At 40.9% G+C, this 21,785-nt stretch overlaps 1 protein-coding gene across 2 annotated transcripts in view; it reads left to right on the top strand.

Annotated features, from left to right (window-relative positions):
- Positions 1–577: 577 nt before the first annotated feature.
- The window catches only part of METAP1D (methionyl aminopeptidase type 1D, mitochondrial), a 49,757-nt gene continuing 28,549 nt past the window's right edge, over positions 578–21,785 (top strand). Inside the window, exon 1 of one of the 2 annotated variants that reach the window (XM_068138586.1) lies at positions 578–734. In XM_068138586.1, the coding sequence (XP_067994687.1) occupies positions 686–734 (49 nt within the window). In that variant the 5' untranslated portion in view covers positions 578–685. The other variant, XM_068138585.1, reaches the window with a different exon arrangement.

Here is a 21,785-nt window from a genome sequence, read left to right as displayed (position 1 = left end):
AGAATAGTATGACTGCAACTGTTCTGAGGCTGAGTACCAGTTTGGGAGGTGCTGTCTCGCTGCTATGTCTCTTGCTGGTGGAAACAGTTCTCCGCGCTTGCCGGGCACATTACAAAGGTGAGCAGGATAGAGACTACAGACAAGGGCACTTCAGCAGAGAACAACTCCAAGACCGCCCGTTCCGCCGTAGTACGGGCCCAGGCTACCACTAACAGCAGCACGGATCAGCAACAACTAAAGGTTCTCGCCAACAAACCCTAGTTCGCGGGGTCGACGGCAGAGCCTGTCGCGCCCCACTCCGCCCGCCCCACCACCTGGACGATCCTTGCAGCCCCACACCGTGGAAGGGCGGGAAGGGGGCGCTCCCGCCCCGCCGCCACAGCCGAGGAGCTAAGGAGCTGCACCCTCCGAGGACAGCGAGGGTGGGCTGCACAGCGGTGACAGCCACTGGCTCCAGCAGCAGGTTCCCTCTGCGGGAGGGGCGGCCTGTGTCGCAGCCCTGCCCAAGACCAGCGGGCGGCACTCACCTGCCGGGCCCCACGTCCGGCACCGCCGCCGCGCGCGAGTCGACCCCACACCTCCACGTCCCTCGTGTACTCGGCGCGAGGCAATCAAGACTCCCTCCACCCCCACGCGCCTGCCCTCCGCCTGGCCTGCCGCGTGCGGCCACGTGACGCCGCCTCACATGAACAAGATGGCGGCGCCCACAGCTGTTAACGTGCTGCGGGGCAGAGGTGAGTACGCGCTGCTATGGAGCGGGAGTGGGATATGTGAAGTGCAGGCTCGGCGCGGTGTGGTGTTTGGCCGTCCTCCCGCTTTTCCGGCAAGCCGCCACGTCGCTGTATCTGAGTTGGGGCCCCCTTTGAAGTGAAAGAGCACGAGGTCCAGACGCCGCCACCTCAGCGGGGAGACCGCCGCTCCTCTGGGAAGCAGCGTGAGAGCGTTCTGCCGGCCGCAGCTATGTGGTGGCGGGGCCCGGCGAACCGCAGCGGGGTTCCGCAGCAGTTGCCGAAGCTGTCAAGGCTTGACTTTCATTAATGCGTGTTGCCTTGGCGTTGTGGTGGGGCATGAAGCCGGTCTGGCCTTCTCACCTAGATGACACCTGCTGCCGCCGTGGTGAGGGAACAGTCCCGAGGGCCGCACGGCGGGGAGGAGGGGCGGGGCTGCAGGAGTGTTGTGCTCCAGTTTTGCTGTGTAATTTTTTTAAGTGTCTGGCAGGGGGGAAAATTAAAAAATAATCTGACATAAGTATACGTGCTTCTTTTACCGTCCCACTCAACTGCAGAACTTTTCACATGTTGACATGTCAGGGTATGTAATGGCTTTTCATATCTCATCCCACATATGCCAAAGTGCCCCTAAAAGCACCTTTTCTATCATAGAACCTTTCACCGGGGAATCATTGTAATGTGTCTTAGGGACTAATTAATGCATAAGAGTAGCTGTACAAGATGTTGTATTTTGCTGAAAACACATTATTTTATTGTTATAATGTTATTTACCTCTCATTCCCTCCTTTCAGGGTTTTACTGTCTTATGCTAAGTAGATTAGAAGCTCTTTGGGCCAGTCTTGCATTGAGTGTTTCTTTTAAGGTCTCATGGTAAAATCTTGTGTGTGAACAGCAGGAAATACTAACAACAATCTTGATGAAAGACTTGTAGAATTAATTTTTTGTACGACTTAAATACTTAGTGTAGTAATAGGAGATAGAGTGATCCCAGATTAATTTAAACATCAAACTGAATGCTGTGTGCAGTGCTTTAGAGCTGGCACAGCAAAATTTCAATCCCTTTTCTCATAGTACTGATTCTGGCCCTCTACTGTACTTTTATTTTTCATTGTGTCTAACTGTTGAAAAATATTGGAAAATGTAATGGCCTTTTCTTCATGCATAATCCTGAATTTTGCAGAAGATAAATGTCATGTAAGTTGGGTTTTTTTCAGTAGCAAAGGCTCACATCCATGAGGTAATTTCAGTTTGGCTGGATTTTTGGAATCTGAGTATCTGCTTAATTCTGGGAAGAGCTGCAACACTCAACTTTTAGAGCTTCCTATTTGTTTTATTTATAACAGCTGTCAAAACCTTCATTTTTTCATGTGTGTGAAAATATGTGGCACAAACTCACCATTTTTTTAGTATATAATACCATACACACAATAGTGGTTTTGTTGAATCTCAAGTTAATTGAAATTTAGTTTGCAGCTTCCTACTATTCTTCACTGTTTGCTTCAGCAAGTTCTGCCACCGTTTTGCTCTGGGTATTGCTTTGGTCACATGTCCAAACTTACCACTGCCTCCAGTTCCCTGCACACCTAGAAACCCCATGTCTGTCATCCAGTTAAAAAAAGCAAAACCATTTAAATATGTTAAGCCTTCATACCTTCCCTTAAGGCATCAAACCTTGTTCACCTCCCCTAGTGGATATGCATTTCCAGGAGTTGAAAAAGCAGAACTGTGTTATTTCGGACAAGACTGGTTAAACTAAATAAAATTTTATCTGAATTGGACAGTTTAGTGTAATTTATTTGTAATACTGAAAGAAGTAATTTAAATTAGATTTCTGTTCACCTAAGGGAACTTTTCTACCTAGGTTGAACAAATTTTACTTTTTTATAGCCTCTGTTGTGATATTTTTCATATTTATTTATGATGTTCGGTTTTTGTAGATGAGGAAATTTTTATTTATTATGGAACTCTTTCTAGATAAGTGCATTTGAGTGACAGAGATCTCAGAAGTTTTTATACTGGTTAAGGACTTCTTCCACATATCAGAATAACTTAGGCTAGTGTAGAAAATAATGCTGTATTTTGGAAAAAAAAAGAAAGAAAATAGTGTGAGTGAAAGGTCGTAAGGAGTTAAAAAGACAGTTTCTGCCTTTTCAGTGGGCACATCAATTTATTTGAATAGTGTCTTCCTTGCTAGTGTTAGAATTGCTACGCTGACAGCCCAAGGAGAAGGTACACAGCTTTATAAGTGCATGGCTTGCACAAACTTTTGGGAAATTCTGTATACCCAAACTGCGTTTCAGAAAGGCCTTTCAGTGGGTGGAGCTGCATTTTAGCTGCCACCCCTTTCTGGAACGGTATTGAAAAGAATTTTAGGGGTCATGTGTGGAGGTGTGAATTGTGTTTACTGTTTTGTAAAAGACCAAGAAACATCCAGAACATGGACACATAAGATCTGTGTGTCTTGTTGTGGCTTGTATTTCTAAACAGTATGAATTATACAGTGATTCGTTGGCTTGTAAATCTTTTAATCGTGTATTATAACAGTTTCAGGTATTACAATAATGGCATCTGGGATACTTCGTTAGTAATAAAATTAAGTAGAAGATATCAAAGAACTGCATGTGTAAAATACAACTTAGATGACTTAAGCCTTAGTAGTCTCTTACTGATTTATTCGTTTTAGGCAAGTGAGTAGACGATCCTAATTTCTTATAATGAAGTTTGAGGACACTGAGCCACGGGCAAGTAACTAATGAGAGGACATCCTTTGTAAAATGAGTCAGTTACTTTGTTACATACTGATGTAACTGATTCATGATACTGCTTTGTCATCATTAAAAAAGAATAAGTATTCTGTAATAATCTATATGGTGTGTTATTGGACTGTAGGCTGACTGTGGGATATATCTCCTAGACATGTCATCTGTGTTCTCCTAGGCACATCATCTGTGTTTCAAGACTGTACACTTGCTTGTACATTGTGTTATTAAAACTCCTTGCAAAACTGGGAATTTATGTGCAGGCTCCTAATTGGGTACCAATAAACCTGGTAACTGCTGTCAGGTAGAAGATAGAGGTGTCTCCAGCAGCACAGTATGTAAGATGTTGTGAGAGACTTCCCTTCTGCAGATGCAGGGCATTTAGAAATTGGTTTTGTTTTTTTTCTGAGAATGTTATTCTTTTCCCCTTCATTAGCATAATGAAGGGGAGATCACAGAATGATAGGGGTTGGAAGGGACCTCTGGAGGTCATATGGTCCAACCCCCCTGCTAAATCAGGTGTGCCTAGACCGGGTGTTTTTAAGCATGCTTTTAAAACTTTTTTTTTTTAAAAGGAGGGAGGCACAGCTGGAGTTTGATTATTTTTTTTTTTTTTTTTTTTTTTCCCCCAATATAGTTTCAAAGCCTCTTACTTCCAATTTTTTCTTGAAGTGATGAGTCACATTAGAAATCAGTCTTTTTAATATTACAGAGCATTTTTATTTCGACCATATAGATCACAATTTTGGTTCACAGGTCCTGTCAGTAATACATGATTGAGTATTGTCTGTCATTCATAGTCTAGGGGAAAAAAATTAGTATTTCAAAGAAATAAAAAACTCTCTCCATTTATATGAAAACCATTAAACTGTTCTGAAGCATTGAAGAAGTTAGAAGTATAAGCTTGGGTCATGCAAGAACTAATAGAAGATGTAGCAAGTGACTGAGGCAATATGAAGTGATTTGGTTTACATCCTTTATCTAAAGTGCACATATATAATTTTGTATTATTTTTGGTGATCAGACATTGGATTGCCATTTTGGATGGTAAAACTAATAGCTAACTTTTAAATTACTGGTTTTTCTTGAAGTCTGCATGTTAGTGTACAGAAGCATGCTATGGAACCTCCAGCTAGGAGGTGGTTACATAACTAAATGAAGTGCCTGCTGAGTTTCTTCAGGTCTCCATTTTCATGCCTTTTTGATTTTCAGAAACATTCCATTACCTCATTGAATATCTATCCCAAACCGTTGCAGTTTCCACCACCTGCAAGGGGAGAGGACTAGCTTCATTTTCTGGGAATCTTTGGAAGCAGTTCCTGTTACATTATTGGCATTGCTAGCCCATTTCTTCCATAGGCAGGAACCTGGACTTGACAGCAGGTCACCACACAGCCTGCTATAGAGAATACAGCGTTTTTTCAAATAGTTAGCAGAATCAGTGTCACAGCTGTGTAGGGACATCTTTTCTGAAGTGTGCTTGGTTTCCTTTTCTTTTATATTTCTTAAAGAATAATTGAGAAATGGTACTTTTCACGAGGCACCCCTGTGAATAATAAAGTACTGAACTGTGTTTTTAGGGTCATGTAATTTCCATTACATGAATTTTGACTCAGTCTTTATCCTCATCAATATTTAACTAGTTTGTGGGAACCTCTTATTTTTCTACTCCTGCATTGAATTTGGAGTTAACATAAAACATTCAACCTAACTTAAGAAACTGAGTGAATTTGAGTTAGAAGATGGATCAGTAATGACTATTACAAGACTCCTGTCTCTTGAGTTACCCATAAAAAAACTACTGAATCTTTTACTAAGCAGTATTTCTGATACACACAGTCCAGATCTTGCATTTTGTTTGTCTGCAGCCCATGATAATGCTTATAGTCACATGAAATGCAAACTTTCCGATATGTTAAAGAAGACTTGAAAGAAGCATTCAAGATAAGGTAATTTTCTCTTTGCTGAAATCAAAGCATGCATGCCAGATCTTTAAACTGCCATGTGCTACTGAATCAATCTTTTTTCCATCTTTTTGGTGATGTGTTTCAAAATAGGAATTGCATTCTTTTTTTCAGTCATCGTTTCTTGCTCTTTGGTAAGTGTGAGATTATTTCATGTTAAGAATGAATCATAAAAATTTCCCCAGCACTATTAATATTCAAATGACAAAAGTAATAGAAGTATCTCTTAATCCACCTCTCCATCACCATTAAAGAAGAAACTTAAAGCATACAACTCAAAAAATTAATCCTCGTGTACGGTAATTCTCAATACTTTTAAGCTAATGCTTTTTTAAAAAAAAAAATAACCATAGCATATACAGCTAACAGGTTTGGGGAAACTTGACTAAATGGTTTCTGGTATTCCAGACTGATAATGAAATATATTCTGTAATTCTGAGGGGTTTTTTTGGCAGATGAGGAAAAAGTGATTGAAAAGTTCCACAAGAGAATTTTCAAGATCAGATGTTGTTGGGCTGCACTGTACAATATGGAAGCTGGGCAATTAGCTGGAAGAAAATATTAATTCACATTTTCCATTAATTTGTAGACAGACTCATGTCTCCAGAATTTAACATTAGCATTATCAGCTGCAAGTGATGCACGGTGGAAGTTCAAACCATTTGACTGCAGTACACTTTTAACGTTTTTCAAATGATCCTAAGGTAGTTTCATCCCTGTCTTGAAAATAATCAGGCAGACAAGGAATTATTCCCATTTCAACAGTGCAGCAATGAATAATTCTGGGGGAGACATGCACTTTCATGGTTTGAGACACAAGAGAAAAAATATTCCCCTTTCAATAAAGTGTTTAATTGTTCTTGCAGTTGAGAGGTAATGTATTGTTGGCAGCACACAGTGCCTTTGTTCTGACAAGATCTATCACTTCTGGATGTGGGTGGATTTGTAGGGTATGATTTCTCTGTGAGATTAGGTTTCTCTATCAGCGTTAGCTAAGATTGCCTATAAATGCAAGTAAGTCATTAACAGATGTCCAGCCATGGTATGAATTGGATCAACTTGTTGATCTACCTGAAAACCAGATGCTGTGGGGGAGGCTCTATTGGGTCAGCAGCTCCCCAGTCCAGTTTGATGCAGGAGTGAGGGCAGCTTATAAAGCATCAGGGTGCAGCCACATTTCAGTGATCTGTGTAAGTGACATTAGGCATTAAATGAGGATTTTTAATTATTGTCTAGTTGCTGAAACTCAGCGTTTTCTACCACATCAATAGCTTTACTGATCTATGCCTACTCATGTAGCCATTAATTCCAGAACATGAAAAGACTTTTCTTTGTAGGAAGGTGCACACTAACCTTGTGCTGGAGCACCAGGCCAAATTTGTATAGAGACAAAATTCATGACAATTTCTGAAGAGTAATGTTTTCCCCCTTATGTGAATGCTTTCTCCGCTCTGCAAGCCTTATATCTTGAGTGACCAGGTCCTGTCCAGTGTCCTGTATATGCCAGTACCTGGTCTCTGGTAAATACATTGGACAGGTACATTTTTAGGTATGAGAAGTGAAATGAGATAAGCCTAGCTGTAATCCTTAAGGCAAAATTGAACTTCTTTGTAAATTTATTTTGTATGTATCACTTTTCATTTTGCAGAGTTTTCCTAAAAGCTCACCTGGGCTATTCTCTAAGCAGAAAGGAGCTGCTATCTCTTTCTATTCCCATTGCACAGCTCTAAAACTTTTCCACTGTCTGCAGCGGCCCACCACCCTGGTATGATGATTCGCTGGTAAAGGGCTTGTGTCCAGCTACTCACCCCAAAGGAAAATACCGGAAAGCTCTGGGAGAGCCTCTACCAAGGAACCGGTACGCCCTATCGTAGGGACTTGGCTAGCTGCTGTTTCCAAATGGTGTTTTCTCAGTCTTCAAAGTCAGATGTGGGGATGTCCGTGAGTGAGGAACAGTCTCTGTTTGCATGTACTTCTGCCTTGTCTGCCAGAGCGTGTTGTCCTCATCTGGTGTTTCCTTACCTGGCTTCAGGTGTAGAGACTAAGACTCGACATAATGCCACATAATAAGGTGGAAAGTCTGAAACAGAAAGGTATGTCTGTGGTTGTAATTGCAGGTGTGCGGTTCAGTGCTGCCTTTGGGCAGTACAAAGAGAAAATTTAGTCCCTTGCTCTCTTTGGCCTCACAAGTGCAGTGTTAGCCCACAAATCTTTGTGTTGCTCTGAAAGAGTAATGACTGAGTTAACCTCATACAGCAAATCAATGAAATAAAGGATACCATTTCACAGTCTCTAGGGATTAAATTAACAACAAAACCCCCAAAACCAAACAGGCTCTTAAAATCTACAAAAGGCAATCCTGCTGAGTCTATATACAGTATCAAACTGCAGGTGAAGTCTCTGGGTTCTTGGTCTTTGCACATTCTGTTGATTAAAACATCAGGAGTAGTGATAGAGTGTATCACAGCTCTCTGGTGGTCCTAGGCTTATTTACTGTAATATGTAGTGTTTGAAGAGAAGGAATAAAGGGATGAATCATCCCTAAAGAAATTCTGGACTTCAAATTATGACTTAGAGTGGATAGGTCCACTAACCAAAATCACAGCATCAGTCAGAGAGTGTATAGTATAACATCTTTCTTTGAGAGCTCACAGAGCAAGTTGCTGTGGCAGACAAAAGGGACTGAAATCGTGAGCACTAGCTGATGGTTGCAGAAACTGTAGCACCGAGAGCATCATTTGTGGACAGTCTTGTGGCAGTGTGGCATCAGCAGGATGAAAGGGGCCTGAGGCTGCCCTGATGCCTGCTGCACCTAAGCTGCCAGGCTAACACCCAGTTCAACAGTGGACACATGTGAGGGGACTTTCTAGATTTAGATAATGTATTCTTTTTATTCAAGCTTTTGCACTAAATGACTCTACCTAGGCCAGAAGCTGGATTTAAGGCATAAATAAAAACAAAGTACCAATTATCTGTAAAGATGAGGAATTGTGTGTTGTGGCTATTCTCCAGCTGCACAGAGGAAAGTGAACCAAGCCAGTCTGGCATGCTTCTCCCGATTTCTTGCATGGCTTTCTAGGTGTAACCAGAGTTGAAGTGTTAGGCTGTGGCTGCCAAAAGAGGTTTCTATAGTGTTGTGGTATTTCATTCTGAACAGTCCTGGGTTTCTGCTGAAGTCACCTTGAAGACAAGCTACTTCTGATTTCGAACCTATTCTGGTACCAAAGCTGCCGCAGAGATCTGTGTTGAAAAATTTCAGCTAGTTTTCCTTTCCGTGATATTGAGTGATATTGAGACATACTAGATACTGGTTGGACTTGATGATCTTTGAGGTCTCTTCCAGCCTTGGTGATACTGTGGTAATGTTTTGATTGTGACAGTTGAGAATCGTGATGAAATTTAAGAGAAAACTTAGGAGTCTGAGCATTCTTCAGTGACAATTTTGCAGGTTCACTGCAAACTGTGGTTTCAAAGGAATGCTTGATGATGTTTGCAGTCTATGAAAGGCTTTTTCTGTGCTAAAATCACCTGCAGGACCCCAAGTCAGAATGAACTTCTTTTTATTCCTTCTTCCTTCTGTCCTATAGCACTTGAAAATGCACATTCTCACTCTCTGTTTTTGAGTTTGACATGATGATGTGCCAACCCTGCATAGCTTACAGTGCTTCTAGACAGCATGTCCCAATGCTGTCGATCTAGCAATATTTATTAGCATTAAAATTTAATTTGAAAATACTGTGAAGCAATGAATGGGAGGGAGATAACAATTGCCCCCCTGTTTGTTTTTTTTCCCCTGGTGGTGTGCCTGTTCAAGATGTGTGCCTTTGTGGCAATGAGGTGTTTTTTTTTCCTAGGACTTACAGTTATTGCATCCTGTAGAAAGAGGCTGGCTGCAGCAATGTTTTAATTTCATTTTTTAGTGTTCAGTTACACATTTCTGGAGTCTCCCTGGCCACTGCTGTTACCTGATGGCGCCTATATTTCATCAGGTTTAGACAAACAGTCTACCTGGAATTAGGCCCAGAGGAGGAGCTGCTATAACTGATGAACATGATCCTGGCTGCCTGGGAATCCATGACCTATAGTACCACAATTCCCAAGGGAATTGAAAGAAAATTGTGCTCAAGCCTCACCTCCTGCTTTTTCTTAAATTTTGTTGTTGCTGTTGTTTTTATGTAGTATTGCCTAGTAGTGATGGGTAGCATACCTCACCATGACTGAAGTCTGGTATTAGTTTATTGATAATTAGGAGAAAATACTATCTTTTACCCTGGACCGAAAACAGAAGCAGCAAAGATCAAGACACCTCTTGATTACTACTTACAAATGAAGTGAAAGGTCACTAAGCAAATTAACAAAAAACATTGCAGCTCTAACATTACCATGCTGGGGGGGCTAGTGTTGGGGTGTTGGGTTTTTCTAACTTACATTATCATTGGTATGCTTTCAGAGTTTAGTGTATGTATTTTTATTTTACTCTTGCATGTTTCACTGTAATTAGATTCATTCCATTTTAAAAGCTATGTTGTATTTTAGCTGCAGAATATTATGAGGATGGATTTTTTTATTTTAGATTATTTTTTTAAATGATTGCAGTGTGAATGTTAGTGTTCAATGTAATTAAATTTAATTGCATTTCCTGATGTTTTATATTTAGTTTGCTCCTATATGCCTTTATTTTCATCAGGAGTTGTAAATTTTTATTAAAAAAACCCCAAACCTGGAGCTGGCAGTTGGGCACAAGCCCACCTGAATCCAATGAAGCAATAATCCAGAGAAGGGCAACAAAGTTGGTGATGGGTTTGTAACACAAGCCCTGTGAGGAGAGACTGAGGGAGTTGGGGTTGCTTAGCCTGGAGAAAAGGAGACTCAGAGGTGACCTTATTGCTCTCTACAACTACCTTAAGGGAGACTGTACACAGGCAGAGGTTGGTCTCTTCTCCCAGGCAGCCAGCACCAGAACAAGAGGACACAGTCTCAAGCTGCACCAGGGGAGGTTTAGGCTGGAAATTAGGAAGAAGGTCTACACAGAGAGAGTGATTGCCCATTGGAATGGGCTGCCCGAGGAGGTGGTGGGGTCGCCATCACTGGAGGTGTTCAGGAGGAGACTTGATAGAGTGCTTGGTTGCATGGGTTAGTTGATTAGGTGGTGTTGGATGATAGGTTGGACACGATGATCTTGAAGGTCTCTTCCAACCTGTTCTATTCCATTCTAATAATCTTAAAATTCTAAAGGTGGGGAACATGTCGTTTCTGCTTAGTGATAAAGAGCTGTTTCTCCGTGTTTTTGGATTGTGTGTCCTTGTTAGTATTTTGCTTCTCTAAGTAAAAAAAGTTAAGATGGGGAAGAGTAATTAAGAGCTGCTTCTTTCTTCCTAATTCTAGTTTTTACATTCAGATTGATGGGATAGGCAGAAGGAACATATTAATTATCCTTTTACCTACATGTATTTTGGGTTTGATCATCTGTCTTTCATTGTTGTTTACCTACCTGACATGATATACCATTACATGTAGAGAGACTTTTTTTCTTTGATATCTTAAGACAAAGCGTGGAAAATTTTGCCTTCAACTGTTTTTTTTTTTCTGTTATTGTAACAGTTTTTCTGACTACTTTTCTAAACATGAGCTGTTTACCTTGAGAGGAGCTACAGTGGTGAAGAACTTGTAAAGATCTGGATTTATGAGTATGGAGACAGAACAGATAGCAATTCTCAGATTTACTTATTTAAATTTAGTGACTAATAAACTTCTCAAATAGGGATGTCATTACTAAAGTTTCATTATTCTTTTTCTCTGTGTAAGGAAATACAGAGGCTACTGTAGCACAGTACAGGTATTGTATTGCAGTTCATAACTTAAGGAGGTTGTAGACAGGCAGAGGTTGGTCTCTTCTCCCAGGCAACCCCTGGTTTATTCTATTCTATACTATTCCAGGCTTTGTGTCTGCTCTGGGTTTAACATTCCTGATATCTCTGAATTGTGCTGGGGTGGATATTTTTGGGTTTGGTTTTGGTGCCTTTTTTTTTTTTTTTTAAACATGAGAAAAAAAAACCCAACATATCAGATCTGTTTAAACATCAAAAATGTGAAAATACTATCATGTGGTATAATCACATTAAAGTGTGTTTTATTCTGGTCAAAAGCAAGGGAGAGAGTTACTGTTCTTGCTAGACAAGGTTTATCACAAGTTTTTGATACTTGGAGAATGCCTGAGGAGTGAAGCTGGAGTTGTTTTCTGGCACCGTGGCAGCGCTTGGAAGCTGCAGGCTTCAGGCTTCTCTTTTTTGAATAGTAGGAATTCCATGATTCTGTGATCTCTTACAGAGGTGATAGAGATTATCCAATACCCAACATACCTGTGAGCAGACCACCAGCCTTCAGTTAGAGTCAGAGAGTTAATGAGACACTGTGCCTTCCTGAGCAAGCTCTAGAAAAGCAGATTCCTGTCCCAGGAATCTTCTCCTCCTCCTCTAAGCTAGTTCTTCGGATGGATCTGGCCTGAGCAGCAGGTACGGCACTTTTGTGAGTCTCTTCCCTGCATTATAAACCACAGACAAACTTCTCTTCATAACCTACGGGGACAGGCTGAGAGAGTTAGGGCTGTTCAGCTTAGAGAAGAGAAGGCTCCATGGAGACCTTAGCCCAATCTTTCACTGCCTGACGAAGGCTACAGGAGAACCAGGGAAGGACTTTTTACAAGGACTTGTAGTGATAGGGGAATGGATTGAAGCTTGAGAGTGGGAGATTTAGTCTGGATATTAGAAAGATTTGGACCAACTATTGGACTAGATATTAGAATTCTTTACAGTGAGACACTGGAACAGGTTGCCCAGGGAGGTTGTGGATGCCCCCTCCCTGGAGGTCATCAAGGCTAGGTTGGATGAGGCCTTGAGCAACCTGGTCTAGTCGAAAGTGTCCCTGCCCATGGCAGGGAGATTGGAACTAGATGATCTTTAAGGTCCCTTCCAACCCAAACTATTCTATGAATCTCCTGGCCCAGACCATGCAGCAGTTTGCCAAATAAGGGAGAGAGGTAGAGGCTTTTGCCAGCACAGAGGCTTTCTCATCCCACTGCTTAGTTTAAGTACTTACATCATGATTCTCATCTTGGTGTCTCATGGACTTCCCACTTCCTGGGCTTGATGGTCCTGGTAGGAGGTAGCGATATTTGGGTACTCTCCTCCTTTCAGAAACAAGAGGCTCTCCTGCCAGTCTCCCACCATCTTCTCACAGTAAGACAAGTTCTTACTACAATTGTGTAGCTGAAGAGAAGGCATGATCTCAACCTAGAGTGGGGCTCAGGTCCCTCATGGGACTAGGAGCCAGGAGCAGGGGATTTAGAGACTGATGGTGTGCATGGCCATGGATAAGCCATTGAACTTTCTATGTCTTTCTCCACCTAAAACACAGATATTTATCTACCTTGCAGGTGCATTGGTTGAGATTAATGAGATGTTTGTAAAGCACTTTGAAGGTGAAAAGCACTATAAAAATGCTAAGTATTATTATGTATGAGCTCTTGAGTGCATAATGGCTGTTTGCCTGCCAGTATTTAAAGCAATTTGTTCCACACTAAGTATGAAAGGCACTGTATGAAGCCAAGTTCTAGTTGCAATTTAAGAAAAGTCACTCATATTTTGTGTTAGAATAGAATAGAATTAACCAGGTTGGACCTTTGAGATCGAGTCTAACCTATCACTCAACACTATCTAATCAACTAAACCATGTTCAGGAGTTAAGGCCCACACTGCCAGTCTTCGGTGTTATCTACAGGGAAAAGAGACTCTTGGAGATTTTTTTTTTTTTAAATAACCTTTTCAAAACTTTAACATTGGACTTCTTCTCAATTGATAATTTCTTACCCTTTTTAGATGTTTTGAGTTTCATTTTCCAAATTTCCAGGTCTTCTGCCTTACTCTGTTTTGCCAAATGCTTCTTCTGTCCCTTCTTATGGTTCTGTCTGAATTGCTATAACTTTTGTTACCAGACATTTCCATCCATCTCTGCAGTTGTCACCAAAGCTCCTGTTCCCCATGCTGCTTCTCCTCAGCAGCTCTTGCCATATTGCACAAGTTTCCTCAACCTTTTCTCTACCTGTCTTTCACCTTGGTCATTCCTGCACCCAGGCTTCCCTTGTGCTCCTGCCCCAAGGAGTCTCCCACCTCAGGCTCTTAGTGCTGATCAGCAATGCCCAGTATTGTGCTGTTGTTCAGGGTGTTTCTCTGATGAATGTAAAGAGTAAGCTGTCTGTCAGATAGGCAAAAACATCCACAGAAGGGGCAACACTGCCCTGTGTTTAACAGCAGAACTCCCTGGCAGTGACCTGTTGGTACAAAGATCTTCAACCTTTTTCAGCATGGGTTTTTCTAAGCATCCTCCAGTGGTGATGTAGACCCCCCCACCTAGGGAGCTGAAACAAACTGCTTTCTAAAAAGAAAATTATATTTTCACAGTCTCTGGATGTGGCCATCAAATTCCCTTATTTTCTTGAATAACAAGATGATAACAACTGCATCTTGTTTATCAGCACCATATGATCTGTCCAGCTTGGATAATAAAATGCTCATTTTGTCCCCAGTCTTGTGAGTGAAATAAAAGCCCCATCATAAATAGATTCATGCTTTATATTATATCTATTTTCTTAAGTGCAGTGCCCTTCACTTATAAGGTGTGTCATGTAACTAGAATAGTGTGTGTTTTAATTGCAGAAGTAAAATATGAGAGTAGGCATGAAAATTCATATACAGCAGAGTAAGGTGTTATAGTTTATTGGATGCAATTAAGGCAGAAAAATATAGTATGTGAGTATGTTTAGTATCATAAGAAGTGTCAGAATTCTCTTTTGTCTTAGATACTGCATTATCTTGCTATGTTTTTTTTTTAAAGGATCTATGAGAAGTCTTTTAAGGTAATATTTACAAGCTGAACTGTTCCTTGGCACAGGGCTTTTTCCATATGATAACTAGCTGTTCCTCAGAGGTAGTTACTACAGGTGTTCCCAGACAAAGGAAGTTTGAATTGCTCTTATTTTTAGTCCTTGAAGATAGCTCATATTAAAAACATTTGTTCAGTCTAAAATAATCTGGAAATGTTTTCTGACATAGAAACAAAGTGTGGAAAATTTATTTCGTTAAATGATTTATTCCCTGGGGAGTTCTTTTACAGCTGTTGTCCTTTCCAAATCAGTGGATGGCTTTCCCTTTACTTCTTGAGTTCTGAACAAAGAGGAAAATGTTGGAAACCAAGTGTTCAGCAAACTACCCTGCTGCATGGAAGCCTTAGAAAAGTGGCATAAAGGGCTCTTCAGAGCTCCTCTTTTGGCAGGCATCCTCCATAGTGTGCAGCCTGAGAGAACTTTCCTGAGTGTTTTTGAAAGTAGCACTGTTCTGTTTCAAGTTTAGATGATAAACAACCAGCTAGTCCAACCAGCTGTATAGTGTCACCATATTTTAAAGTTTTATACTTTTGGATTTTTAATGGTTAAAATACCTGTTTAAGACTTTGTTTCAATTTTGAATCAAGCTCATTTTAAACCTCAAAGGACTATTGTAGTAATGATCTAAATTTATACATTAATACTATGGTTTATCAGATATTCTCTAAATGAATGTGTACAGTTCTCACATTATTTGTTTCATGTTTAATTGTACATAAATTAGGTCCTGCCTTACATATTTTTCAAATCATGAAATAAACAGATGTGCAGAAAAAAAACGAAACCACCACACAACAAACAGAAAACAGTGAAAGAAAATGGCAATTAAATTATTTGGTTCCTACATAAATCCCATCTGTTCAGTCTCAAATTTTCTGATAGACACAGGTTAAGACAGAGTTGGAAGAAAGGAATATTGAGCTCCTAACCTCCTTCCATAAGTTGTAAAAATTAAGTGCTTTATGTAACAGGTGATGCGGTCACTGCACATCTGCTTGTGTGCTGCTTGGGTTTGTAGCACTATTGAATGTGCTTGTAAACTTACTCACTGGACAAAGTGATAGTCATCTTGCAGAGACATCCTCATTTGACACTGAGATGAGATGCTCCCCACAGTGATTTGTGCAGGTCTGAGAATCAATTCGTACTCCTGTATTGTAGATGAAATGGCAGGCAGTGACGAGGACTAATTTTATTGCCATGAGCTTTCTGAACTAACACCAGTGAGGTAACTAGGCAGGTCTCACTTCTCTGACCATTTCTGGTTGTTTTGCACTGATTGATCTACTTCTTATGGTTCATGACAGTGACTTGAAGGAAATGAGTGTTCTTTAAAGAAATAAAGAAAGTAGTGAGACCTGTCTGGGTTTATAAGGTTTTATTCATTCTCTAGCATACCCTGCTATTACACCAGAAGCTCAGTGTACAAAAAGAGTTCTCTCCTGGGAAAGCTTAAATCAGTTCTTCAAAAATGTCAAGTTGTACCAGCAGGCATTATTTTGCCGGTACAGCTTTGTCCCAGTGGTTTTCTGAGTGTTACATTGTCTAAGAGTTTTGGGTTGCAATGTATTCAACTAATACATGTTTTCAGGCAAAACTTTAATTGCAGAGCAACTCAAAAACTGTAGTAGAAGTGGCTGTTTCTAAAGCCAGCTTCACAGAATCACAGAAACATTCAGGTTGGAAAAGACCAAGTCCAACCAATAACCCTACTTTACAAGGTTCACCCCAAACCATATTCCCAAGCACTACATCCAAACGACCTTTAAACACATCCAGGTTTGGTGACTCAACCACCTCCCTGGGCAGCACATTCCAATGCCTGACCACTCTTTCCATGAAAAAAATTTTCCTAATGTTCAGTCTAAACCTACCCAATTGCAGCTTGAGGCTGTTCCTTCTTGTTCCATCGCTAATTACCTGTGAGACAAGACCAGCACCAGCCTCTCTACAGTGTCCTTTCAGGTAGTTGTAGACAGAAATGAGGTTTCCCCTCAGCCTCCTCTTTTTTAAACTAAAGGGCCCCAGCTCCCTCAGTCGCTCCTCATAAGATTTGTTCTCCAGACCCTTCACCAACTTTGTTGCCCTCCTGGGCACTCACTCCAGCACCTTCACATCTCTCTTGTAATGAGGTGCCCAAAACTGGACACAATACTCAAGGTGTGGCCTCACCAGAGCTGAGTACAAGGGAACAATCACCTCCCTACTCCTACTGGACACAGCGTTTTTAAGACAAGCCAGGATGCCATTGGCTTTCCTAGCCACCTGGGCATACTGCTTGCTCATATTCAGTTGCTTGTTGATTAGAACACCCAGGTCCCTTTCTGCCAGACAGCTCTCCAGCCACACTTCCCCAAACCTGTAGTATTGTTTGGGGTTGTTGTGACCCAGATGCAGGACCTGGCATTTGGCCTTGGTGAAGCTCATCCTGTTATATTGGCCCATCAATCTAGTCTAAGTCCCTCTGTAGCACCTACCTAACCTCATGCAGATCAATGCTCACACCTAGCTTGGTGTCATCTGCAAACTTACTTGATAAAAACAGTCTTGCTTTTGCTCACTAGGGGTCTGTTTTGTTCAAATAACTCTGTTAAAACTGTTTTGTAAAATCAGAATACGGCAGCAGCTATATAAACTTCAGCAGCTATTGCTGCAACAGTATCTCCAGCTTTGGTAACCCCATGGAGGTTGCAGACTGGTTAGCGGGATGTTGGCAGCTGGAAGTTCAACCAAATGAAAATGAGCTGCTGGGGTGACTAGGGTAAAGGAACCAATTATGTCCTGTTCTCTCCAATGCAACAAGTGATGATGGTGGACTACCAAGCACTGCACCGTTAGCAGGCACGGCAGAGGCACAGACATATCGTTTGTGATGGTGCCACTACAGAGGGAGCAGCCGCGTCAGAATCAACTTTGCTGGAGCTGTTTGCTCAGTGAATGTGAATCAGAAGCCGTGATGTTTACTAGTTGTGACCAGTGCCAGAAAAACTGAATTCATAGTGATGTTGCTTTGTGGTAGGCCCTGTGGGTGGATTGAAATGGACTTCACATTATCCATCATTAAAATATGCATCAGGATTCTTAGTGCATAATTGACTGAATTCACTGATTTGGGGATGACTACTTAAAGTAGAAGGATTCCTGTACATGTCTCAGCTGTAATTTCATCAATACACATAACTTCTGTTATCACATCTTTCATATATTTTAGCATCAAAGCTTCTCACTCAGAGTTTATCCAGGTGTTGCACCAAAGTCTCCCAAGAGACAGAACAAAGATGAAGTCAAATACAGAAGGTGCCTGGTTCTGTGGCTGATTTGCAGACAGCTGTGGAAATACTGACACTAGCTCTAGAGTTAAGACTTTTTCTCTCCTTACAGGTCTGTTTTGTAATTCTCAGAATAATTTATAATGCGTCATGAATCACATCTGGATAGGTCTGTAATAAACAACTTCACTGGCCTGACTTTTTAAATTAGAAAAATAGTGCCTTTGCAGGTGAAATCACCAGTAAAATTGAGACATCAGTGTTTCCCTATGCAGATCTTCAGTTACTAAAGCACTGTCAAGACAGGTCTGCACTATCATCAAATTCAGCAGGGGCTACCAGGGTAACTGGCTTTTCTTAATGGCACTGATATGTGCTTCTTGCCATGTATGTGGCTTTACTAATAGCCCTTTTTTTGCTGTCATGGCCCTTGCTGTACCCATCCTTGAAGGATTCCAAGGATGCAGTAGGGTGGTGTTATATGGGTGACCGATACCAGTAAAGTGTGCATCAGAAGTGGTGACTGAGAGTGAAGCCGAGACTGGGGGACAAGAAGTCCGAGGCATTGCCTGGAGTGCAACTGGACTGTACATTCCCCTCTCTGTAATTAGTGATGTATTGTCTTTGTTACAACAGGGTAAGTACTGCTTGCAGTTCCTCCAGGAAATGTCCTGTAGCGGTAGCTGAAGTGTCACCAGTGGAGAAATCTCCCTTACTGCTTAGAGTTCCCAGCTGGCACTTGGGATTCAAATGTGACAGTTTTGCACTGGAAAGCAAAAGGCCAGATGGGCAGGGCCAGAGCTGGTCCCAAAGGTGTGCTTTTGGAATCTCAGAGATGTTGAATGTTAGTTGTCTTGACTCCTCCTGATGTGCATTACCTGGGATAGGGTTCAGGGGGAATGAGCATGCCAGATACTGGCCTGCATGTGAGTTGTCACACCATGGAATATGCTGACCTCTACTCCATGTTCCTAACACTTAGGTGAAGTTCCTAACACATGGTGAAGACAAAACCTGAATTATCACCCCAGAAGGCCTGACTGGGTCCTGGGCTGTATCAAAACAAGTGTGACCAGCAGGGACAATGGAGGTGATTCTGCCCCTCTACTCTGCTCTTGCAAGCCCCCACCTGGACTACTGCATCTAGTTCTGGTGTCCCTAGCACAAGAGGGATATCAAACTGCTGGAGCAGGTCCATAGGAGGCCACAAAGATGACCAAAGGGCTGGAGCACCTCCCCCGTGGGGACAGATTGCAAGAGTTTGGGCTGTTCAGCCTGGAGAAAAGAAAGCTCTGAGAAGACCTTACAGCAGCCTTCCAGTACCTGAAAGGGGCCTACAAAAAAGATGGGAAGAGACTTTTTACAAGGGCTTGTAGTGATAGGATGAGAGGGAATGGATTGAAGGGGCTACATTTAGACCAGATATTAGGAAGAAATTCTCTATGGTAAGGATGGTGAGACTGGTGAAACTTAACCGTCCGTTGCTGGATGCCCAGCAGTGCTAAGGAAGGAGGCAGGGAGTCGTACAGCCCATGCACCCCATCTCAAAGAAGCCTGGACCCTCCTTTGTGTTGTCCAGCAGAGTCTACTCCATAGTATGAATAGTATGAGGTTTCCTAAGCCAGCTTTGCCTGCCCTTTTACACCATAATAGAATCAAATGTGTCATCACTGCCTTTGTAGAGATTTTGTGCTGTGGCAGTACTTTTGTGTTTGAGGCAATCTTGATTGCTTCTTCTTTTTATCCTTAATAGTATATTTATTAAGTAAATGAATCTGAGTGTTTGGTACCCGATCATCCTGTCACTTTCTGCCTGTTTTGTACTTAAGTTCATTCCCTTTATTATTTATTGGAACAGCTTCCTTTTCCACAGAAATGCTATGTTTTTTATAAATTACCATTTTAACTGCAATATGCCATATATGAAATGGGCTGTAGGTGATGGTTACATGGCTTGAGAACAAAGCTCTTAATTTTGATGTGTTTTTTAAACAATCAGCAATAAACAGCCTAATCTTGTATCCTTTCACTTTAGTGGGAGTTTTCCAACAATTGTATTTACGCAAGAGCAGCCTGGCTGCCAGTGCAGCATCAGTGGGTAGCACGCCTTTGCATTCAGTGCAGTTGCATGTCCTTGTGCCAAGCACAAATTTTGCTGATTCAAATTTGCTCAGTTTGTCAACACACAGCTCCCACTGAACTTTGCAGGGTGAGAATCATTCTTGGCATGGGGCCACTGGCAGCTTGGGGAGTGCTGCCGGCTGCCAGCACCAGAAACACCAGCCTTAGCTCCCCAGTTTGCAAAGCTCCCAACTCCTGCAGCATGTGTTTGTGGTTGTTGGACTAGTGGCACAAGTCAGTGATAAAAGGAGATTTCCTAGGTTAGTTTTCAAGGCTTTATTTTTTTTTTTTTCAGTGGCTTCAGTGGCTGTCTGCATGATTAATGGGAACAGGAAAATACTGTTGACCCATTTAAATCATGTTAGACGACATCCATTGCTCTTCTGCATAATGAAATACACACTGAACATTACAGCCTAAGAGCCAGTGAACTACAAAAATAGTCTTTTACTCATTTAGATTACAAAGCAAAATATAGGACATTAGTACTAACCATAGTATTAAATTTTAAGCCATGTAGAGTGTAATTGTCAGTGAAAAAGAAATATAAGTTGAAAAGGATATTAACATTTCAGCTTCAACAGTTAATTTGAGTATTTTTTTTTCTACTAGCATGCAGCTTAGAAAAATCTATAGGCAAAACATTTAATGGTAAGTACAGGAATGTTTGTTTTATATCATTATTTAATTGCATCTGTTGAATAAATGTTAGAAATACTAATTTGCAGTATTAAAATCTATTAATATTTTATATTACAGAGTAAACTTCACCTTTACGTGAATAAAATCCAATATAAAAGGCAAATTCAGTAACCAAGAGATTTAAGTACCAAAGCAAAAAAATGAAGCCCTTAGAAATACAGATCTCATCAAATATAAACATCATTTTCAGCATTTTAAACTAAATACAAATTTTAAAGTATTGAATTTAGGCTGTCAGGTTTCTATGGTTACCTGCCTTTCCAGTAGTTTGGTGAGATATGTAAATACGCCTATGAGTCATTTGTAATTATTTGGGTTTTGTTTGTTATAGTTGTAATTCTGTGTTCACTTTGAATCTAATATAGTTCACACCACATGCTTTGGTTTATGTATATTTTAGTGCATGTGATTGACAGTGATTGAGCATTTCTTATGGAGTGCTTGTTTTTTTTGTCAGAAGTGATGTATGTTGGTACTTCTGAAAGCGTAAACAACTTCTTCCTGTATCACTGTTTGATAAACAGGGACTTTAATGATAAGAAAGAGGTCTTTGTAAATGTTAAGCAAGGAGATAAGTAGAAGGTATTAAAAAAAAAAAAAAAGGTAAATTAAAACAGTTCCCAAACCATGCTCTTCAAAATTCAATCCATAATCCTTCATAATTCATTCAGTTACCCAAATGTCATATATTTATGAATAAGCTTCCAATTTGTGCATTAGTAGCACATACTAACAACTGAGAGGTTTAAAAATAAATGTTTTAATAAGGATGCTTCAAGTATCTGCAGCAAACTCTTGATTGGAACATCTCTGTGCAGAGCATCTTCTTGGAAAAAAAAAAATAAGAGCCTATTTCCACAGTAGTTTAGTAGAAACAGCTGTATACTCTTACAGCTCTCTGCTGATACATTTTGATGTCTGGGTTATAGGATGTAATTCCCCAACCATATACTCTCCACCCCAGTGAAGGACGGGTACGCGTTTTCTCAGTAAAGACTAACTTGTGTTTTCGTGTAAAAAACCAGGATGATACAAGTAGTTGACAACGTTTAATAAAAGGCAAGAAATATTGCTGGCTGTCATTTTTCCAGTTGAGTAGTAATGTATTTTATTAAGGTATTCATCCCAAAAGTACTGGCAGTGTGCACTTTCATTATTTTTTTAAATTTTGATATGAAACTGGCTTACGATTCAGAAATCATCCTGTATCCTTAGAGATTCAGCTGCAAGTGTGTTGAAAATAATGATCGTAGTGAGTCTTATGTTTTGTGCAGGGGAGACTCCTGACTGCCCATGCTTTT

The sequence above is a fragment of the Melanerpes formicivorus genome, unplaced genomic scaffold, assembly GCF_026170545.1.
Source record: "Melanerpes formicivorus ecotype bairdi unplaced genomic scaffold, bMelFor1.0.p_v2 SCAF_5, whole genome shotgun sequence".
Lineage (NCBI taxonomy): Eukaryota > Metazoa > Chordata > Aves > Piciformes > Picidae > Melanerpes > Melanerpes formicivorus.
Note: the sequence above shows the minus strand (reverse complement) of the source record. Positions and strands in the feature narration are given on the sequence as shown.